At 30.0% G+C, this 17,656-nt stretch overlaps 3 protein-coding genes across 6 annotated transcripts; all 3 read left to right on the top strand.

Moving 5' to 3' along the window:
* The first annotated feature begins 525 nt into the window (after window positions 1-525).
* LOC110998893 (glutathione S-transferase 1) lies at window positions 526-17,370 on the top strand. 4 transcript variants are annotated; one of them, XM_022267701.2, is made up of 7 exons: window positions 11,485-11,687; window positions 12,232-12,292; window positions 13,369-13,549; window positions 14,325-14,383; window positions 14,542-14,683; window positions 15,362-15,526; window positions 17,194-17,370. In XM_022267701.2, exons 2-7 carry the CDS (start codon window positions 12,246-12,248, stop codon window positions 17,332-17,334), a joined length of 735 nt encoding a protein of 244 aa, XP_022123393.2. In that variant the 5' UTR covers window positions 11,485-11,687; window positions 12,232-12,245; the 3' UTR covers window positions 17,335-17,370. The 4 variants fall into 4 exon arrangements, with proteins under 4 accessions (XP_022123392.2, XP_022123393.2, XP_022123394.2 ...); XM_022267702.2 differs by having other exon boundaries at window positions 11,485-11,583; XM_022267700.2 differs by lacking the exons at window positions 11,485-11,687; window positions 12,232-12,292 and adding an exon at window positions 526-643.
* On the top strand, window positions 1,493-3,804 carry LOC110998896. The gene is made up of 5 exons (XM_022267706.2): window positions 1,493-1,629; window positions 2,138-2,386; window positions 2,812-2,912; window positions 3,035-3,128; window positions 3,526-3,804. The coding sequence occupies exons 2-5, from the start codon at window positions 2,138-2,140 to the stop codon at window positions 3,802-3,804; spliced, it is 723 nt and encodes a 240-aa protein (XP_022123398.2). The 5' UTR covers window positions 1,493-1,629.
* Window positions 4,566-9,708, top strand: LOC110998895. The gene is made up of 3 exons (XM_022267705.2): window positions 4,566-4,659; window positions 5,238-5,357; window positions 8,480-9,708. The coding sequence occupies exons 1-3, from the start codon at window positions 4,585-4,587 to the stop codon at window positions 8,720-8,722; spliced, it is 438 nt and encodes a 145-aa protein (XP_022123397.2). The 5' UTR covers window positions 4,566-4,584; the 3' UTR covers window positions 8,723-9,708.
* Window positions 17,371-17,656: the final 286 nt, after the last annotated feature.

Raw genomic sequence — 17,656 nt, forward strand, 5'->3', positions numbered from 1 at the left:
TTACATCAACGTTTATATGTGAATCCTTAAAGTTTAATATATAATCGATTCTTATCTACAAAATATATCATTTACTTTCGAAACATTCATTGGTACTTTGAAGTAGATTATAACTTACATTTAGGATTTAACCTTTCTCTGTAGTAGGTACCTAATTCAGCGCACAGTTCAACCTATGTATTATAACTAATATATATATATTTATATATATACATTATATGACTAATTTTAATGTGATGAATGATACCCATTATCCATTTATCGTAAGGATCAAAATTTTTATGCAAGCTGTTCCATGATTTTAAATTAATCGGCCTGATGATGCAGAACAAATATTTCCGGGAATAGTGTTACATGATCCCTTATGCGCGTTAACTATTAAATAACAAGGCGGTATCCTTGATAACACCGTACAATTACTCTGTCAATTTATTTGTATGGTGTTAGTATAGATACATATAGAATTCTAAATGGACATCGATTGATAATTTAACCCTGAGTTGTGGAAACGATACATTTTTCACTCGGTATCGTAATGTTTATGTCGTATTTACTAAACAAATCAATGTTATTGTGTTAATATGAAAATTATGAACGTGAGTTTAGAAGAAGAGATACGAAGTTTTTGGGAATATATCAAACGGTAAGGATAGTTTTTAAAAAAATTAGAAAACTGCAAGCATGACGCAACTATGATTATTTTTATCCCGATAAACTATATATATCTATATCCCGGCAGCTTCCTCTCCGAATTTGAGAGACTCGAGTGACTTCTCTTTAAAATAAGGTAGAGTCCTTATTTAAGTGTATATATGCAAATTCATTAAAATGGGTTCATACATTTCATAATGTACATGTCTATAATCAATTGATGAGAATTAATAGCCATAGTAAATTTATCAATGACTGATTCATGTTTATTTAACCAACTGTTGTTGACTCGTTTTGAGTTCACCTGAATGATTTAATACATCGTGTTTTCTAGTCCAAAATAAATTTAAAATAAAATTTATTTAAATCTATTATAATAGTAGGTTAACTAAATCTTTATATTAAATGAGTTCTTTGTATAAAACATTATTTATCAAAATTTTATTATATAATATGGTTTCGTCTCATTCTAGTTCAGGTCATCTGACTACAGATTTTAAATGTAAATATCGTTTACATAATTAAATATATTATCAAGTTTGTTGTTAGGTATGCCTATGATGTTATTTACAAATAAAATAGTAGCAGATACTGTACCTACTAAGTTTTGTAAATTATTTATAATGACAACGCCTTGGTGTTATTATGTATTTCACGCATATGTATTATGATAGTTACTATTGGTTTGAAACTTCTCTATATTTTTACACTGTTTGTTTTTTTTGCAATCAGTCACAAACCTATAAAAACTTGGTTATGAACATCCATCTTGCTCAAAAATGTTAAGAATCCCTTTCAATTTGCAAATTCCGATGTTTTGACAAATCCGTCTACGGCGCTCTGGCTATTATTGGAAATCCTAAGAAAGATAACGTTAAAGGATCTATTGTTTATCTAAATAGCCCTTTGGTATAAAACATCAAACCATAAAGTGTTCTGCATCAGTTCTTCGGGATCAGTTCAGCAGAACAGGAAAATGTAAGTACCTTTTTCGATTTTAATTTTATTTTAAAGGGACGTCAGACTTAGCGCTGTCTTGTTTCTGACTTCTCAAAGTCAATATATATAGGGCCTGTTTCACAATGTATGGAAAAAGTAACAAATAGCTATGTAACACATAAATTATTCGAAAGATAAAAGTTCCGAAGTACTTCGCGTTTCATGACGAATAGGGCTATCTGACAGTCGTGAAACGCCAAAATACTGTTAATCCTACCAATAACTAATAAATAGCTTATTTGGAACTTATCCGGACATTGTGAACCTTAGTATAATAATATTTAAAATATTTTTGCTGTTTTCGTGTATTTTAAAATTAAATTCTTTCTTAGCATTTCATGTCTTTCACATACTTAATTTGGATTTTAGCTATGTTTTTAGTTGTTCTTTTTAACATTTAATCGGATATGTTGATTACGATAAAACGCTTTCATCTTAAGCAATGTCAATCAACAAAATATATAAAAAAATTGTGTATTTTTTTTAGATGAAGTTCATACTGTTACTATCGGCGTTAGTAGCCTGTGCGCTATCCGCTGAAATACCTCGTGAGCCTCAATATCCATTAAATGCTGAATCCCATCCTGTTTTCAAGAAGCATTCTGAGGAACATCACCCTGTATATAGGGATGAAAAGTCTGAGGTGAAAGAAAGAGAAGATGTTTTAAGAGGAATGGTACCGATTGCAAAACATGATATGCTTGCTGACGCACCAGCTCCCATAGCCGATAGCTCTGTAAGTTACTTCGTATTTCGTAAGAATGAATTTAGTTAACTATTTTGTTGCTAGGTAGAAACTATAAGATCTTTTCTTGAGAACTTTTTTTCATAGGTCCTAGTCACTTCTATTAGATCTATTTCACTTATAATATTTTGAAGAACTTGTAATGAAGCAATTTATATTTCATACAAATATATTGATTTATTCTGCGTTTGGACCACGACAATAATTTCATATAGTATATAGACAATATTTTATTCAGTTGTGTGTAGATGGTAGACTATGGGCAATTCTGCATTTTGGAATATACCATATCGGTCATTGGCCGAAGGCGCGTAAAGAAAATTGTTAAAGAATTCCGATCTTTAACAATTACAGAATAACTAGAGCCTAGAATAGAAATATAAAATATTAGTTAAATAAAAATGTAACGATTACAGGACAACATGCCTGCCACGGGCTTCATTAATCCTGGTGAGGTGGCCTACCCAGATATACCATATGCACCGGGTTACGGCTATGGAAATGCATATGCCAATGCGTAAGTATTTTTTATTAAAACAATTTTGATATTAAATTAGTGTCTTGTATTTGATGCACTTCAGTACTCAAGTATAAAGAGAAAATTAACGGATTAAATTTCATACATTATTATTCTTTCAGATATGATCTCTATGGTAACAGCCTGAGTGATTATTTCATGGAACCAGACACTTCGTCTATGGGACTGTTATGGAGTCAAGTACCTAATTCACGGGTAAAAATCTAGTTTATTATTGAGGCTATCGCTTTACCACTGCCGTGAATTCCTGGATTCAAAACCTCGAAAAAAAAATTATAAATGGGCTCTGATGTGCACTTCTATTGGGCAATTAAGGGATCTCAATAAAAAACCTTTCAATTTTTCCCCTTTTTTATAGACGTACCATAATCCTTGACTATTTTCTATAAACTCTATTATAACACTTGAAATTATGAAAATAATAACAATATTCTCATTCTTTTGTTTTACGATACATAGTTCTGATGTTTTATAACTTAAAACGCCATTGTACAACTAAACACATTTTTTTTTAATTCTTATTTATGACCTATTTGATCTCAGCCATAAAGTCTTCTATACTTCATAGATATATGGATATGTTCTTTTTCAGACGCTGGTGAGCTACGTGGGTAGAACAATTCATTGGGTGTTTAGCAGCATCTTTGTGATTATGCTCGGTTCCCTCCTCACAATTGGCGTTTGTAGCTACACGAATCTTTGCTCCATCACATTCAATGGAGTTGGCCCTATACACGAGGAAATGCGATCCCTCATCACGCCAGAGAGATTGGAGAAGATAAGCACGGCGGCAGATTTTGTTAAAACTGCGATTAACAAATATCAAACAATTCAGAAGGTCGCTGATAATAGAAACCGCAGATCGTTTTAATATTTAAAAATGTGTCATATAATTTTGTGTCCTTACATTTATTTCAATTAAATTATTTGATAATCTCAAAAATGTCTTTATTTACAATAGGATAGATTTTAATCAATTTTATTACTCAAAGAAAGTAATGGCATAATAGTGTGTCGTTATTGTCATGTTATTACAATTAGGATGTACATTACAAGAAAATTAGTTATAATTATTAACTAATTAGGGATATTTACCCCTAATTAATGAAAAAATCGGTTATTTCTTGAGTGCGTTTTGCACAAGTTGTCACAAACAATTGCAAAGAGTAACGTGTTAGTAGTGAAAATTAAAAAAACACCGGCTATATTTAGCTATAGCAAAGTATATTTGAAGGTAAGAAGTGTTTTTCGTGATATATTATTGTATATATCATATTGACGAATTAACTCATATTTTTTTAGTTAATAAAATACACGAATGAGTTCAGATTTTAAAATTTGGAGAAATATTTAGATTTATAAGGATAAATTATTTATTCTTCGCATATCATAATTCTCCTCCGTATTTATTTAAAAAAAATACCATTTTCTTGCGCTTTATAATTGCTACAATATATATTTTACAGATATTATTTGCAGTTATTAAGTTTCTTGTAATTTATTTCTGCTAGCTAACGTTGCTTTTAATAGTTGTTATTAACACATTTATAAATTGCCTGGTGTACCAAAACCATAGTAAAGTAACACGTGTAATATTTAGCAAAACATTCGTGTATTATTTCAGATGCAAGCTATAGTTTTGATAAGTTTAATGAGCACGTTCGTTCAAGGACTTCATATTGATAATAGTAATAATGTGATGGAGTATGATGAGCCAGCATTTCAAGTGAGTGGTAAAATTTAAATGACTAGTTATTACTAATAAATTAGTTACGGTTGTGCTCAGGAAAATGACTATATTCCTGACTAGAACGACTAGAAATGACTAGATTCGTGTTACTTGAAAATAACAAATTGGAAACCTTAAAATATGTAAATATGAAATGGACTCTATTAACAGAATGAGATGCTTTTGAGTAATTACGCAATTCTCGACCTGGGGTCGTTCGGTGTGAGGCTATGTATATGGCGGCTAGGTATACATACATTGATTTTACGGTGAATGTTACTATTGTGTGTAAGACAGGAGGGAATTTGTGAGAGCTGAAGAGCCAGAAAAGTCAAAACTCCACTGGACTATTATAAATATACATTAGTATTTAGTCTTGTTAATATTTGTTTAATTTCCCAGAAATAGCGGGTGCATTCTGTAGTTATGAGCCTTGAGCATTGACGTTTAGAATATGTAGATATATTTTTTGTTCTAAAAATCATATGGCGGTAAGGTTGAAAGACTTTACCTCGATCGCAAGTTTGTATATTATTTAAAATTTCATTTGCTAAAACAATATATTATTTTTTCAGGTTTTACAGTTCCCATTACCTTATAACGAGTATACACCGACACGACGAGAAAAACACATCCAGAAAAAAGATCTGTTAGAACCAGTTGCGAATGACTTGAGTATCGTTCCTGTGATTTCTGTAAGTATTTCATATATATTTTATTTAAAAATGATGTCGGTTTACAGCTCTCTTTTTTTTCTTTTTTTTCTTTTTTTTCTTTATTTTACAAAATAATATATATTACAATATGTTACATTAGAAAACCGCTTTGGTGCTATAATTGGTTTTTTGATCTTTTAACAGAAAAGTCATGCAATTTTGTATTTACTTAATATCCGATATAGAGAAGTATTTTCGCTTTATGCTCATTTCGTTAGAGATAAATTTAAAAGACATTATAAATAACAATTCTTCATTTTCTCGGATCGCGAAAAAGAAATATATAGTATTTTTGACATTGTGTAAAGTAAAAAAAACTATTAATTTAATTTGTGTACAGACATACATTCATTTAAATTAAATTATGGTTTTTCTATGTAACGTACAGTATTAGGTACTTTAAATGTACTCTTCTAACACGTTAACACCGCTTATTAAAAATAAAAATGATTGTTTCAATAATTACATATTTTTCAACCAGTACGGTTAATCAAAAATGTCAATTAAAATATGGCGTGTTTTAATTCGATATATATTTTTACATTATTGGTAACTGAACTGCCAAAATGAACTAAGAATGTCAAAATGTGCAAAATTTTTGAATATTAAGGTTTGGTAAGGTTAAGGTAGTAAAATAACAAATCTCAGATAAGATACTAAATATTCATTCCTTGAATGCGTTGTGAGAGAAAGGTGACTATGGCAAAAACTATTTACATAAAATAAGTGATGTTTAGACATTTTAAAACGTAGAAATCTTTGTGTTTGGAATGATTGCGGAATAAAAAGTTTACTAAATAAATAATAAACCTTTAATATATAAAAAATAAACCTTTGCACAAAATTTAGCGGTAGGTTTCCTGTCTCATGCGTGAAGTCTGTGACGTTGGCATACAATGGAAACCATTTTGGCCATAAACTCCAAAAAAAAAGCCATTTAAAAAAAGAAGAAAACGATCTGTCAGATTAGACCAGTGCCGAAGCCTTCAAAAATAGTAAAAAACGAAAAAAAATTACAGTAGGATGAAACCGATTAGAAATGCAGGGGAATATGATCAAAATGAAAGGAAAAATAAATTACGGTCGATCCGAGTTCGGGAAGTGGGAGGGGGGTGACTTTTAAGGGGGAAAAATTGTTTATCTTGATTTCCGGCATAACTACCAGTCCTATGGAAAAAAGTTAAATGGCAAAGTTGTAGGACATAAAAAGATCTACAACTTTGGTATTTACAATTTTTTCACATAACCTCAAAATTTAGGTGAAAAATTCAAAAAACCAAGTTTTTAGTTTTTTATTTATATCTTTTTTTAAAAGTTTTTTTTTTTCTACGAAATTTGGTGAAAACTTACCTTATTATGTCCCAAATATACTGTAATTTATTTGATTAAAAATATTTATTTTTTCGCCTCATTTTAACTTAATATCAAAAAAGCACCCTAATTTTCAATCGAAAATTCTGACGTCAAAATTTCAGCTTTTTTCAAAAAGTTTGGGGGCTTTTTGTTCGTTGAAATATCTACTTTCTGATGGTGTAAAAAAAAATATACATGACTATAGGAAATATTATTAAAAAATGCAAAAAATTGAAAAAACCTCAAATTCGAAAATGTTCTTTTAATTATGTACAATTTTGAGGTATTTATTAAAATTTACACTTTAATTACTCAAAAAACGTAAGATTTCATGCTTCATTGATAAACGAAAAAATTGCAAATTAAAATATACTTCTATAATTAACAAACAAATAAGTTAATAAAGTTAATATTTAATAAGACATATACAGTATTTTGAAAAAGTTGTAGAATCTTCTGTAAATAATATTTGTAGATGCCTATTTATTGCTGTTTTAAGATAATTTATATACCTGAGTGACCTTCGGTGATTTTTAGCCCAGTGTAAGTTATTTCATTGAGAAGTGGGGATGGACCTAGGAGGGTCTGGGCCTTACTGCTACCTGCTATTTCGTAGCAACTGTAAAAACCGTTAGCCAGTATTCGAGATACAGAGTAGTGTACTACATCAGTTTTTAAAAATACACCTGCAGGCTGAGTTACTCTAAGTGATTTGTGAGAAATTTACTTTATTCAAAGAAAAATTCAAAATTCACCGAAGGTCACTCAGGTATATAAATTATCTTAAAACAGCAATAAATAGGCATCTACAAATATTATTTACAGAAGATTCTACAACTTTTTCAAAATATTGTAGATGTCTTATTAAATATTAACTTTATTAACTTATTTGTTTGTTAATTATAGAAGTATATTTTAATTTGCAATTTTTTCGTTTATCAATGAAGCATGAAATCTTACGTTTTTTGAGTAATTAAAGTGTAAATTTTAATAAATACCTCAAAATTGTACATAATTAAAAGAACATTTTCGAATTTGAGGTTTTTTCAATTTTTTGCATTTTTTAATAATATTTCCTATAGTAATGTATATTTTTTTTACACCATCAGAAAGTAGATATTTCAACGAACAAAAAGCCCCCAAACTTTTTGAAAAAAGCTGAAATTTTGACGTCAGAATTTTCGATTGAAAATTAGGGTGCTTTTTTGATATTAAGTTAAAATGAGGCGAAAAAATAAATATTTTTAATCAAATAAATTACAGTATATTTGGGACATAATAAGGTAAGTTTTCACCAAATTTCGTAGAAAAAAAAAAACTTTTTAAAAAAGATATAAATAAAAAACTAAAAACTTGGTTTTTTGAATTTTTCACCTAAATTTTGAGGTTATGTGAAAAAATTGTAAATACCAAAGTTGTAGATCTTTTTATGACCTACAACTTTGCCATTTAACTTTTTTCCATAGGACTGGTAGTTTCGCCGGAAATCAAGATAAACAATTTTTCCCCCTTAAAAGTCACCCCCCTCCCACTTCCCGAACTCGGATCGACCGTAATTTATTTTTCCTTTCATTTTGATCATATTCCCCTGCATTTCTAATGGGTTTCATCCTACTGTAATTTTTTTTGGTTTCAAAAATTATCGACACTGGTCTAGATAGCCACATTTTAAATATAGGTTATATTTACGCTTAGTCTTTGAATCTTAAGAAGTAATACATATTATATAATTACCATTTTTGTTTTAGAACGTTCTCCGACTCTTTAAAGATGGCATCAATTTCTTACTGCCAAACATACCCATTGTATTATTTGGGACAGTTGCAGCATTTGGTGCTTGTGCACTGACTCCAATATGCAATACGCGAATTTTGGATATGCTACCGACGGCAGATGATCTTCAGAACATATACAGAAACCCAGAACGATTGACTAGGGCTGCTGAGTTCGTGGAAACTGCTATAAAAAAATTTCAGGATTTGAACAAATAATTACCTACAGGATAACGCAGAATACTACGACTTTAATACATAACTCAGTATAATCATGTTTTTATTGCGATTTTTACCAACTGAAATAATCGATAAGAAATACTCTCCGATGTATTTTTTTTGTTTCCAACAGTATTAACCTATAACCTAAAACCTACCTTCAAAGAATTTGAATTATATTCTGCGTAATTAGTTGTTTTCTTAACGAACAAAGTAATATTTAGTTTCATACATGATATCATATCGAGTTATTTTTGTTATAATGACTCAGTATTGTGGTTAGTAGAATGTGACTAATGGCATGCAATAATTTGTCTTTTCTTCATTTTAAAAGGATTATCGGTATTATACGGTGTACCGTAGTGCTCATTTCTTAGCACATAGTTAATTTAAACGTCAGTAATATGCTTTTAAAAAGTGAAAGAACAAAGATTAAACAATTATAAATCCACGTCACACGAGACATCCGCTCTCCAAGGAGCACGCTTCATTCGATTACTGAGACTTAGGTCATTGAAATAAAACGGCCAATGTGTCATTGCCTTATCTTGTAGCAGAGCTGTTTTTAGTGAATTCCGACAGATGCATTTTCGCACTCACTCGGTATCGGACGGTTATCACACGCGTCAGAATCCACCAAAGTAATTGTTATCAAGATATCAGAACAGTGTTAATTGGGTGACCCATGCGATCGGTTGCATTTTAAATATGGGAAATTCTAAGAGTAAGAAAATGAAAATTTCTACCGACACGACTGTCGAAGAATCTCACGAACGTATCAATACTATAAAGACGGAATCTCTGGATAGCGCGAACAAAAATAATGAAGTGGAAATCGCCTCAGAGCAAATTGAGGAGAAAAATAATGATAATGCAAGCAGTGCCTCGACAGTGGAAGTGTTAGACGATAAGTGATTTTATCAGCTGATTTTATACCTGTGTCATATTTGTTTTATGTGTTTTAAATTAAAAAAAAATATTTGATTTTTTTTTGTTTTAATTACCACGTTTTTGATGTTATAGTCTTTATTGCTTATATTGTCCTCTTTAGATGCAACAATGTAAGGGTTAAAAACACTATTATAAGTAATGATACGATAGTGGACAACATTGAAAGCTGTGACAAAGTTAAATGATAATATTGATTTTATTTATGTGTGGATGACACATTCGTTTTGACCGTAAAGATCCATACGTTGGGACAGTTTAAAGTCGGAATATCAAACAAAACTGTTACAATTAAAATCATATAATTATATATACTATATATTATAATATATTGCAGGATTTTTGGCACCGCATTTTCAGTAAATTTCAACTAACTGTGCATATACTTTTACCAGCTTCGATATTATATTTTTATAGGCTATTGTTATCAATATATCTCCATTTGAAGGCCTTTACAGTACATAAATATTTTAGTATATTTCTTACCTTATCTCTTATAACACATAAACATTAACAACAGTAAAAGTTATAAACAACATGTTTATAACTTTTACTTTTAGAACATTGAGATAAAGAATAATACAATAACAAAGACTAAGGGATATAAATAATTTACTTCATTTATTTATTTATTAGGTTTACGCCATCATACATAGTACTAAATCTACTAATTATTTTACAAAATATTCCATCTAAAATGCATGACAATTGAAGTAAACATGACTTTTACAAAAAATAGAAATAAAAAGAAAAATACATTTAAAACATATATAAGAAAAAATAAGCACACAATAAAATTACTCAATGAGGACCAACAAAATTCTAGTGAATTAAAAACAATTAAAATTATGAATACCGGAAATAACATACGAGTGGCTGTTAGATTAGTTAACAATTAAGAAATACTAGACAACCATTATCATAGATAATTTATAACGGGTGAAAAACCTAATAATTTCCAACATGTCATTTTTGTATTCTTGTTCATCTGACTTTGATAATTGAGGTGGCAAATGTATTCCATTAAAAGGCTAGTGGAGTGGATCTAGGATGATCAGGAGAACCCTGGCCTCTTGAATTATCTTAGATAGATCACCACAGCCAACACTAAAAACTCATGAAGCATTTTTTGAGTTGTAATATCACAAGAACGGTCAGATATTTGCATAGTATCACTATTTTCATTTAATATTAATAAACTAATCGATATTAATACAATTATTAATGTACTAATGTTAAAACATTACAATTTTCCCTCGAAATATTATCTTTCAATTTAAATTACATACATGTTGGAAAGTCTTTGTTAATAATAGCATGACTAGATAAATGGGGGTCTGTAAGTACCTTTATTAATATATATCTAATAGGTAGTGTTTCAAGTATTCACTACCTATTAGATATATATTAATAAATCACCGTAATTAATAGGTTTTACTATCGCACACTTAAAACATTTTTAATCGATTTTAACTGTATTCTCATTTCAATCATTTAAACAAAAAACGGTTATTGTGTATTCCCAGAGTACATAGCATAAACAACTTTTTTAAAATCAATAGTTTTCCAAGTCCATTATCTGCGCTTACGTCATCTCAATTTTTATATAGAGCTATAGAAGTTGAAATAACAGCATATCATACTTTCTCTCTCTGACCGCGATTAGTCTTACGAACTGTTAGATTTAATAAAGATTTAATAAAAATATGAAAATTGCATAGAAATCATAGAAGTTTTATTACAATGCTCCGTCAAACTCATGGTGGCGACAGAACCCTAACTGTCGCTATTACCCATAATGACTGGTGAATATTATAATAGCGTCTCCATGGTTTCCTCAATCATAACATGTCATAAAAGTCGTTGCCAGTCACAAATACCAGTTTACTCATCACGTAACGAGGCTTTGTGAAGTAGGTTATTTCTGTGAAATTTTCAGTTGATTTTCGTAACTTTTAATATTAAATCTGGGTCAATGTATGGACAAATCTGTAGTAGAAAATATAGAGTGGAAAGAGTGAGTTATAGAATTGGAATGAATACAAATTTTGCAAAGCACTTTTTTTTGTTAAATAAATTTCGTTTTTTTATTATTTGATATTATTAAATTTGAAATTTCTATATACGATGTACACCGCATTAAATCAATTATGACAAATTTGATTCAAAATGTGTGACACATATACAATGGCAATTTTAGGATCGTTTAAATAAATTGTATCACTTTAGTCTGCTATGATAAATTTAGGGAGAATAATATTTCTATGACATAAGTCCATTGTTAAATCTACCATAAAATATGGTAAGAGAGATTTTATCCTGATATCCAGATATCATAGTACTGGTTATATATTTATAAATATTATATGCGAAAACGCATATCAACTGGTTTGTTATAGTTAGATACATAAAAATGTATCATTCTCTATTATATATTTAATTTTATGCAAACACGCATTAAAAAATAAAATTTGAATAGCTTTCAGTTATGATTGTTCAGTTCCGTTGGATAATCCAACAATTGCCTATTTATTAAAAATATTATCTTATCTTTCACCTAGGAAATATTAGAAGCATGAATTACCTAGGAGTGTTCACTGTTCTATATGTAACGAGTATCGGGTAAGTATGGTGACTCAAACAGATAAAACATGAGATTTTCTTATCTACTAATCCTTATTATCCACTAACGATTTGGGGCGTAATACCTTGTGTGAGTAATGTGCAATTTCTATGTGTGAAGCTAACGCGAGTTAGGCAAATTATTATTATTTAATTATTATCCTTGTAATTTCTGTTATAATAAGGTGTGTTATGCACAGTTCAGTAAAGGGAATATGTGAGAGTATACACGTAAAAGTAGTTTATTTATATATTTTATCCTTTGTTGCAATTTGTGTATCTTATCTCACTGTCTGCAAATGCACTTGAAAGAGTTTTGCTTTTATTTTTAAAATTGTTTTTTCTCCTTTCCAAAGAAATGTCTGTAAAAATCTCCTTATGTTTAAAATCCACAAAAAATATATTTTATATAATATGATCGTGTTATGATCGCTTATATATCACCTTTAAAAGTGGAACTTCTAAAATTTTCAAATTATGGTTTGTATTTCTTTAATAATAATAAAATATGTTAAATCGAAAATGCAAGTCTTTATAATCATGTCAATAGGGAAATGGACAATTTAATTAACTACATAATATTTCTTCTAATGGCCGTTCTGGCTTCAGTGCCCAGATGCGTTACATTTTAATTTATTTCTATTTGACAGAGAAGCAAATTAACATTAATACCAAAATTTATGTTCTTCGCATTTCTTTGAGGTTTTTTAGTAATAGTACTTAATATTATAAATTTGAAAAATTATGTTATTACTCAACATTAAAGTCACAATTTGCTTAAATCACACTTAAAGAATTCTACCTACGTTTTTCGCAGTATTTGAAGCGGTAAGCGGTTCATACATTTGTATTTGGCACAAACGCTAACGTTACGATAACTTTAGACTCAAGATATTTACATATAAAACATAATTTAAGTACACAGTCACGTATTTCGCCAGTTTAAAACTAAATAAGTATAGTCGTACTGAAGTAATAGCTGTTTTGAAATTTACTTTGGTTACGCATGCAAACCACAGATAAAAATCTATTATTTGTTCTTCCCCAAAAATATTTTTCATGACTTGTTTTCATAGTAACGCTGCAGCCAGATCTAAAGGAGGCAAGATGCCAAGCCAAGCGATTAAATTGTATTACCTGCCACCATCTCCACCTTGCCGCGCCGTGATGATGACGGCGAGGGTTATCGGCTTAGAGCTGGATTTGGTATTGACTAACATCATGAAAGGTGAACATTTGACACCCGAGTATCTAAAGGTAATATGATAGTTTGTAATTAATAAAAAAAAATAGTCTATGGATTTTCTGTTCTGTAATCTCCTTTGTTTATTACTAAAACGGTTTATGTAAGCACAAAAAAATACTAAATAATATAAGTCCATTGAGTAATTATCTGTACAAAAAAAATAAATAGGTATTAAAGAATATTACCAAAAAGTAAGTAGCACAGACTATCATAACGGAATATTTTGACGTTCAGTAATATCAGGCTGACATATTGAATAGTGTATCTACAACTCTGTCTCTTTTATCAACAGGCAGTTTTGATTTGCCTCCAAACCGATTTTTATAATATCCCAGAGTTATCGTTATAATGCGCTCCTATTTTACCATGCCTCCTGCTGATAAAGGACAAATCTTTGTTTTTAATTTAATTTACTATTCTTTATTACTCAAGATGTCATATGGAACACGGTGTAATGGTTACAGCTCCTTACAAACATTGTGTAAAAAAAACTTGGCGATTAAAAAGAGTGGCGGAAAGTTTATTGCCAGTTCTTCTCTTCCATTCTACGCCCTTTATTTGAGAAGTGGCAGTAAATCTAAAATAAGTGTACATTTATACCTATATGAATAAATAATTTTTGACTTTGACTTTGAATGCGCCTGATAAATAAACAAAGCAATACTACTTACTGTAAAAAATGTTTAGTCAACCTTTAAGCTATGTGATAATTACATTGTTTCGTATGTATTGTAACGAAATAACTGAAAACTCAAGAATTATATATTTTCTTCTTGTTGTCTTTAGATGAACCCTCAACACACGATACCAACGATTGATGACAATGGTTTTATTCTATGGGAAAGGTATGTAATTTTAAAAAATATTGACTTTACGCTTCTAAATTAAAATAACAGATTTAATTCAGTCGAAACAGCTGACCTCAAGTCTATGCGTCCTTTAAGTTAAAGAAGTATACATAAGGTACATAAATATATGTATTTAGGATACCTTTCCATTTTAGCCGAGCAATAATGTCCTATCTGGCGAATGCATATGGCCGAGATGACTCTCTCTACCCAAAGAATCCACGATTGCGAGCGATTGTAGACCAAAGGCTACAGTTTGATGTTGGCACTTTGTTTTCAAGATATTCAGCTTTATACGTAAGTTTTTTTTTGTGTATATATAATATGGTATCTTTAACGAGTGGTAATAACACTAGTCTATTATTATTATTTATAGTCGAATATTTTTTTTATTGATATGATTTTCATTTCTAAACAAATAGAAGATAGGAAGACGGTCAAGTTGTTCAACTTAATAGTTTTTTTTTAATCCTGATGACCTGTTAAATAAAACAAATGCGTTGAAACTAAATGGATGGATGAGACTTTAAAACAAAAGACTCACGAAACAGCACTTCGTTAGATTTTGATTGGTCAGGATCCTGTCAAATCTCAGATATGCGACGAGATTGGTTGTTCTGTTTAACTTATTACAAACAAATAAATACTCAATAGTATCATCTATCCTCGGTTAGAAGGGATACTGAAAATAGATAACTGAAATGTATAAAATACTATAAACAATTTAAGTATTATTAAGGAATGGAAAAATTCAGTAAAACATTGGTTTTAAACACCTTCAAGTGTACTGATTGATGGAAATGGCACTATGTTATGCTAACTATTAACTCGAATACTCATATTTTGAGTACTATTAAATTTTATGACATAGGTAATATTTCTTGCTGACCACAAAACTCAGACAGAAACTGCCGACTAAAAAGTAAGAAGTAAAATTGAATTTATTAGTTGGAAATCAATGTACTAATATTTCAGGCACCGATGCTAATGCGTGGTGAACCATACAACGAGGAGTTAGCAGCAAAAGTAACAGAAGCTGTGGCTTGGCTCAACACATTGATAGAAGGAAAACCTTTTGTGGCTGGAGATAATATGACCATTGCAGATATAAGCATAGTTGTTACAATTAGTAGTTTGGATGTAAGTATTTTTATTACTATAATTGTATAATATAATACTGCTACTAGGCCAACACTGCTCATAATATGGCTTGAACGTATGACTCTCATCTCTGAGGTCGTAGGTTTGATCCCCGGCACCAATAGACTTTATTTCTATGTACGCACTTAATATTGGCTCGAACGGCGAAGGAAAACATCGTGAAGAAACCGGCTTGACTTAGACCCAAAAACGTCGACGGCATAGAAGGCTGATTACATGATGAACATGAAACAGATACAGAAATCTGAGGCCCAGATATAAAAAGGTTGTAGCGCCATTATTTTTTTCATAATTGAATACTTCACGATGTGACTTAAGCATGGATTAAGATGCAGCTGTTTCATCATTGGAAGTCGGGACAGAAAACGAAATTCCACCCGTATCACCTCGACATTCGTCATTTCACAACTGAGCGTATTTTGGCCAGTTTTTGCCGCGCAACACAGTGTTAGGCTGCCTGTAATGACTCTAAAAAGGCTGATAACGCGAGTCTTCTTGCATTGAAAGTGTCCATGGGCGGCGGTATCACTTTACATCAGGTGAGCCTGCTGCCGGTTTGCCTCATGTTCTATAATAAAAGATGGCGAAGAGTGTTAGATCAATACGTGCGTTCGACGCCTTTGATTTGAGAAGTTCTCTTTGAAATCTAAAATTTATTGAGGTTCTTAAACAATATACATTGTGTTACACATACAAATTTATTATATTTTGATATCATTTAGTATTTCATACCTTTTCTTCTCTAACAAAAATATGTTTGTATTATTATCAAAGTGATTCCTTACTTTTAAAGGCTTGTTTTTTAATATAGACAAAAATACTATTAGAAATAAGTAAGATTAATTTTTTTTAAATGTCATATAAAATATAAAAAATAAATTTAACACACATTTGTATACAGGTTTAAAAGTACACAAAAAAGTAAACATTCGTCACTTCAATACAATATACTCGACAAATGTTTTACTATATTATATGTATCTATATATATAATGCTAACTATAAGGTATCTACCTATTGATTACACTTTATTGGGTCATGGGTAAAAGCAGCTGGATAATTCCCTAATGGCTCCGTATTGCTCATTAAATATTAATTTTTAATCGTTGGTTCACTTTTATATTGACTCAATCAATAGTATCAGAAGTTAACTTGTTTTATGTGTTTATTAGTAAAACTGGTAAAAAGAAAGTGTGATATCAAGTGAAATATAAAGTTGTGATATTGGATACTTGTTCAGTTTTACAGATAATAGAAATGACAGGCGAATGTTAAGAATATAAAATATATGTAAAAAAATATATATAATATATCAGATAGGAAAACTAGATTACAAATATTTACTTAATTGTCACTCACACATATTTTGTAACAAACTACAAGCTGTATAACCACAGCTTGTTAGCGTCCACATTCCTAAACCTATCCGAATTTCACAAAACAAGAGAGAATCGTAATTATTTAATATCAAATAAAATTTTACTAGCATTCATTGACGATTGGATTTTCGATAACGTGTGTATCAACTCCACTACGTGGCAGGTTTTAATTTCCTATGAAATAATAATTGTTTTAAATAGGATAAAGATGGATGTACTTATAAAAAATACTGTTTCTTGTCTGAACTAAATTGTTGTTTTTTATAGGCATTCAACTTTGACTTCAGCGCTTACGATAATGTATCAAAGTGGTATGAGCGAACTCAAAAAGAGCTTGAACCATACGGTTACGAAGAAATTAACAAGGCAGGGGCACAACAGTTAGCATCGTTTCTGAAGAAAAATTAAAAAAATATATTTTTGGCACTCAATTATTATCTTTCACTAATAAAACGTTGTACACAGCTTTTGTTTTTTTAATGACCCAGAAATTTAACATAAGTATCTATTTTATTTAAAATATTATTACGTTATGGTAAATACTGATGTAGGTAGATATTATGTTTTTGAAGTCCGACCCATCACACTAATCAATACAAAACTCAAAAATATTTTACAACAAAAAACAGATGTATTTTGTAATAATACGAATATTTCATGTGATATATTAAGGGGAAATTATACCTGTAGTTAGGCTGCATACTAAATCCTTTCATAGCGTTAATAAGGT

The sequence above is a fragment of the Pieris rapae genome, chromosome 19 (assembly GCF_905147795.1).
Source record: "Pieris rapae chromosome 19, ilPieRapa1.1, whole genome shotgun sequence".
Classification (NCBI taxonomy): Eukaryota; Metazoa; Arthropoda; class Insecta; order Lepidoptera; family Pieridae; genus Pieris; species Pieris rapae.

What these genes read in the sequence shown, in the direction of transcription:
- LOC110998893 (XM_022267700.2), top strand. Translation starts at nt 582, where the DNA reads ATGAAAATTATGAACGTGAGTTTAGAAGAAGAGATACGAAGTTTTTGG. An exon ending in CAAGATATTCAGCTTTATAC is followed by an intron (nt 14,684 to 15,361) that starts GTAAGTTTTTTT and finishes CTAATATTTCAG; the next exon opens with GCACCGATGCTAATGCGTGG. An exon ending in TTACAATTAGTAGTTTGGAT is followed by an intron (nt 15,527 to 17,193) that starts GTAAGTATTTTT and finishes TGTTTTTTATAG; the next exon opens with GCATTCAACTTTGACTTCAG.
- LOC110998896 (XM_022267706.2), top strand. Translation starts at nt 2,138, where the DNA reads ATGAAGTTCATACTGTTACTATCGGCGTTAGTAGCCTGTGCGCTATCC. An exon ending in GGAAATGCATATGCCAATGC is followed by an intron (nt 2,913 to 3,034) that starts GTAAGTATTTTT and finishes TTATTCTTTCAG; the next exon opens with ATATGATCTCTATGGTAACA. An exon ending in GTCAAGTACCTAATTCACGG is followed by an intron (nt 3,129 to 3,525) that starts GTAAAAATCTAG and finishes GTTCTTTTTCAG; the next exon opens with ACGCTGGTGAGCTACGTGGG.
- LOC110998895 (XM_022267705.2), top strand. Translation starts at nt 4,585, where the DNA reads ATGAGCACGTTCGTTCAAGGACTTCATATTGATAATAGTAATAATGTG. An exon ending in ATGATGAGCCAGCATTTCAA is followed by an intron (nt 4,660 to 5,237) that starts GTGAGTGGTAAA and finishes TTATTTTTTCAG; the next exon opens with GTTTTACAGTTCCCATTACC. An exon ending in GTATCGTTCCTGTGATTTCT is followed by an intron (nt 5,358 to 8,479) that starts GTAAGTATTTCA and finishes TTTTTGTTTTAG; the next exon opens with AACGTTCTCCGACTCTTTAA.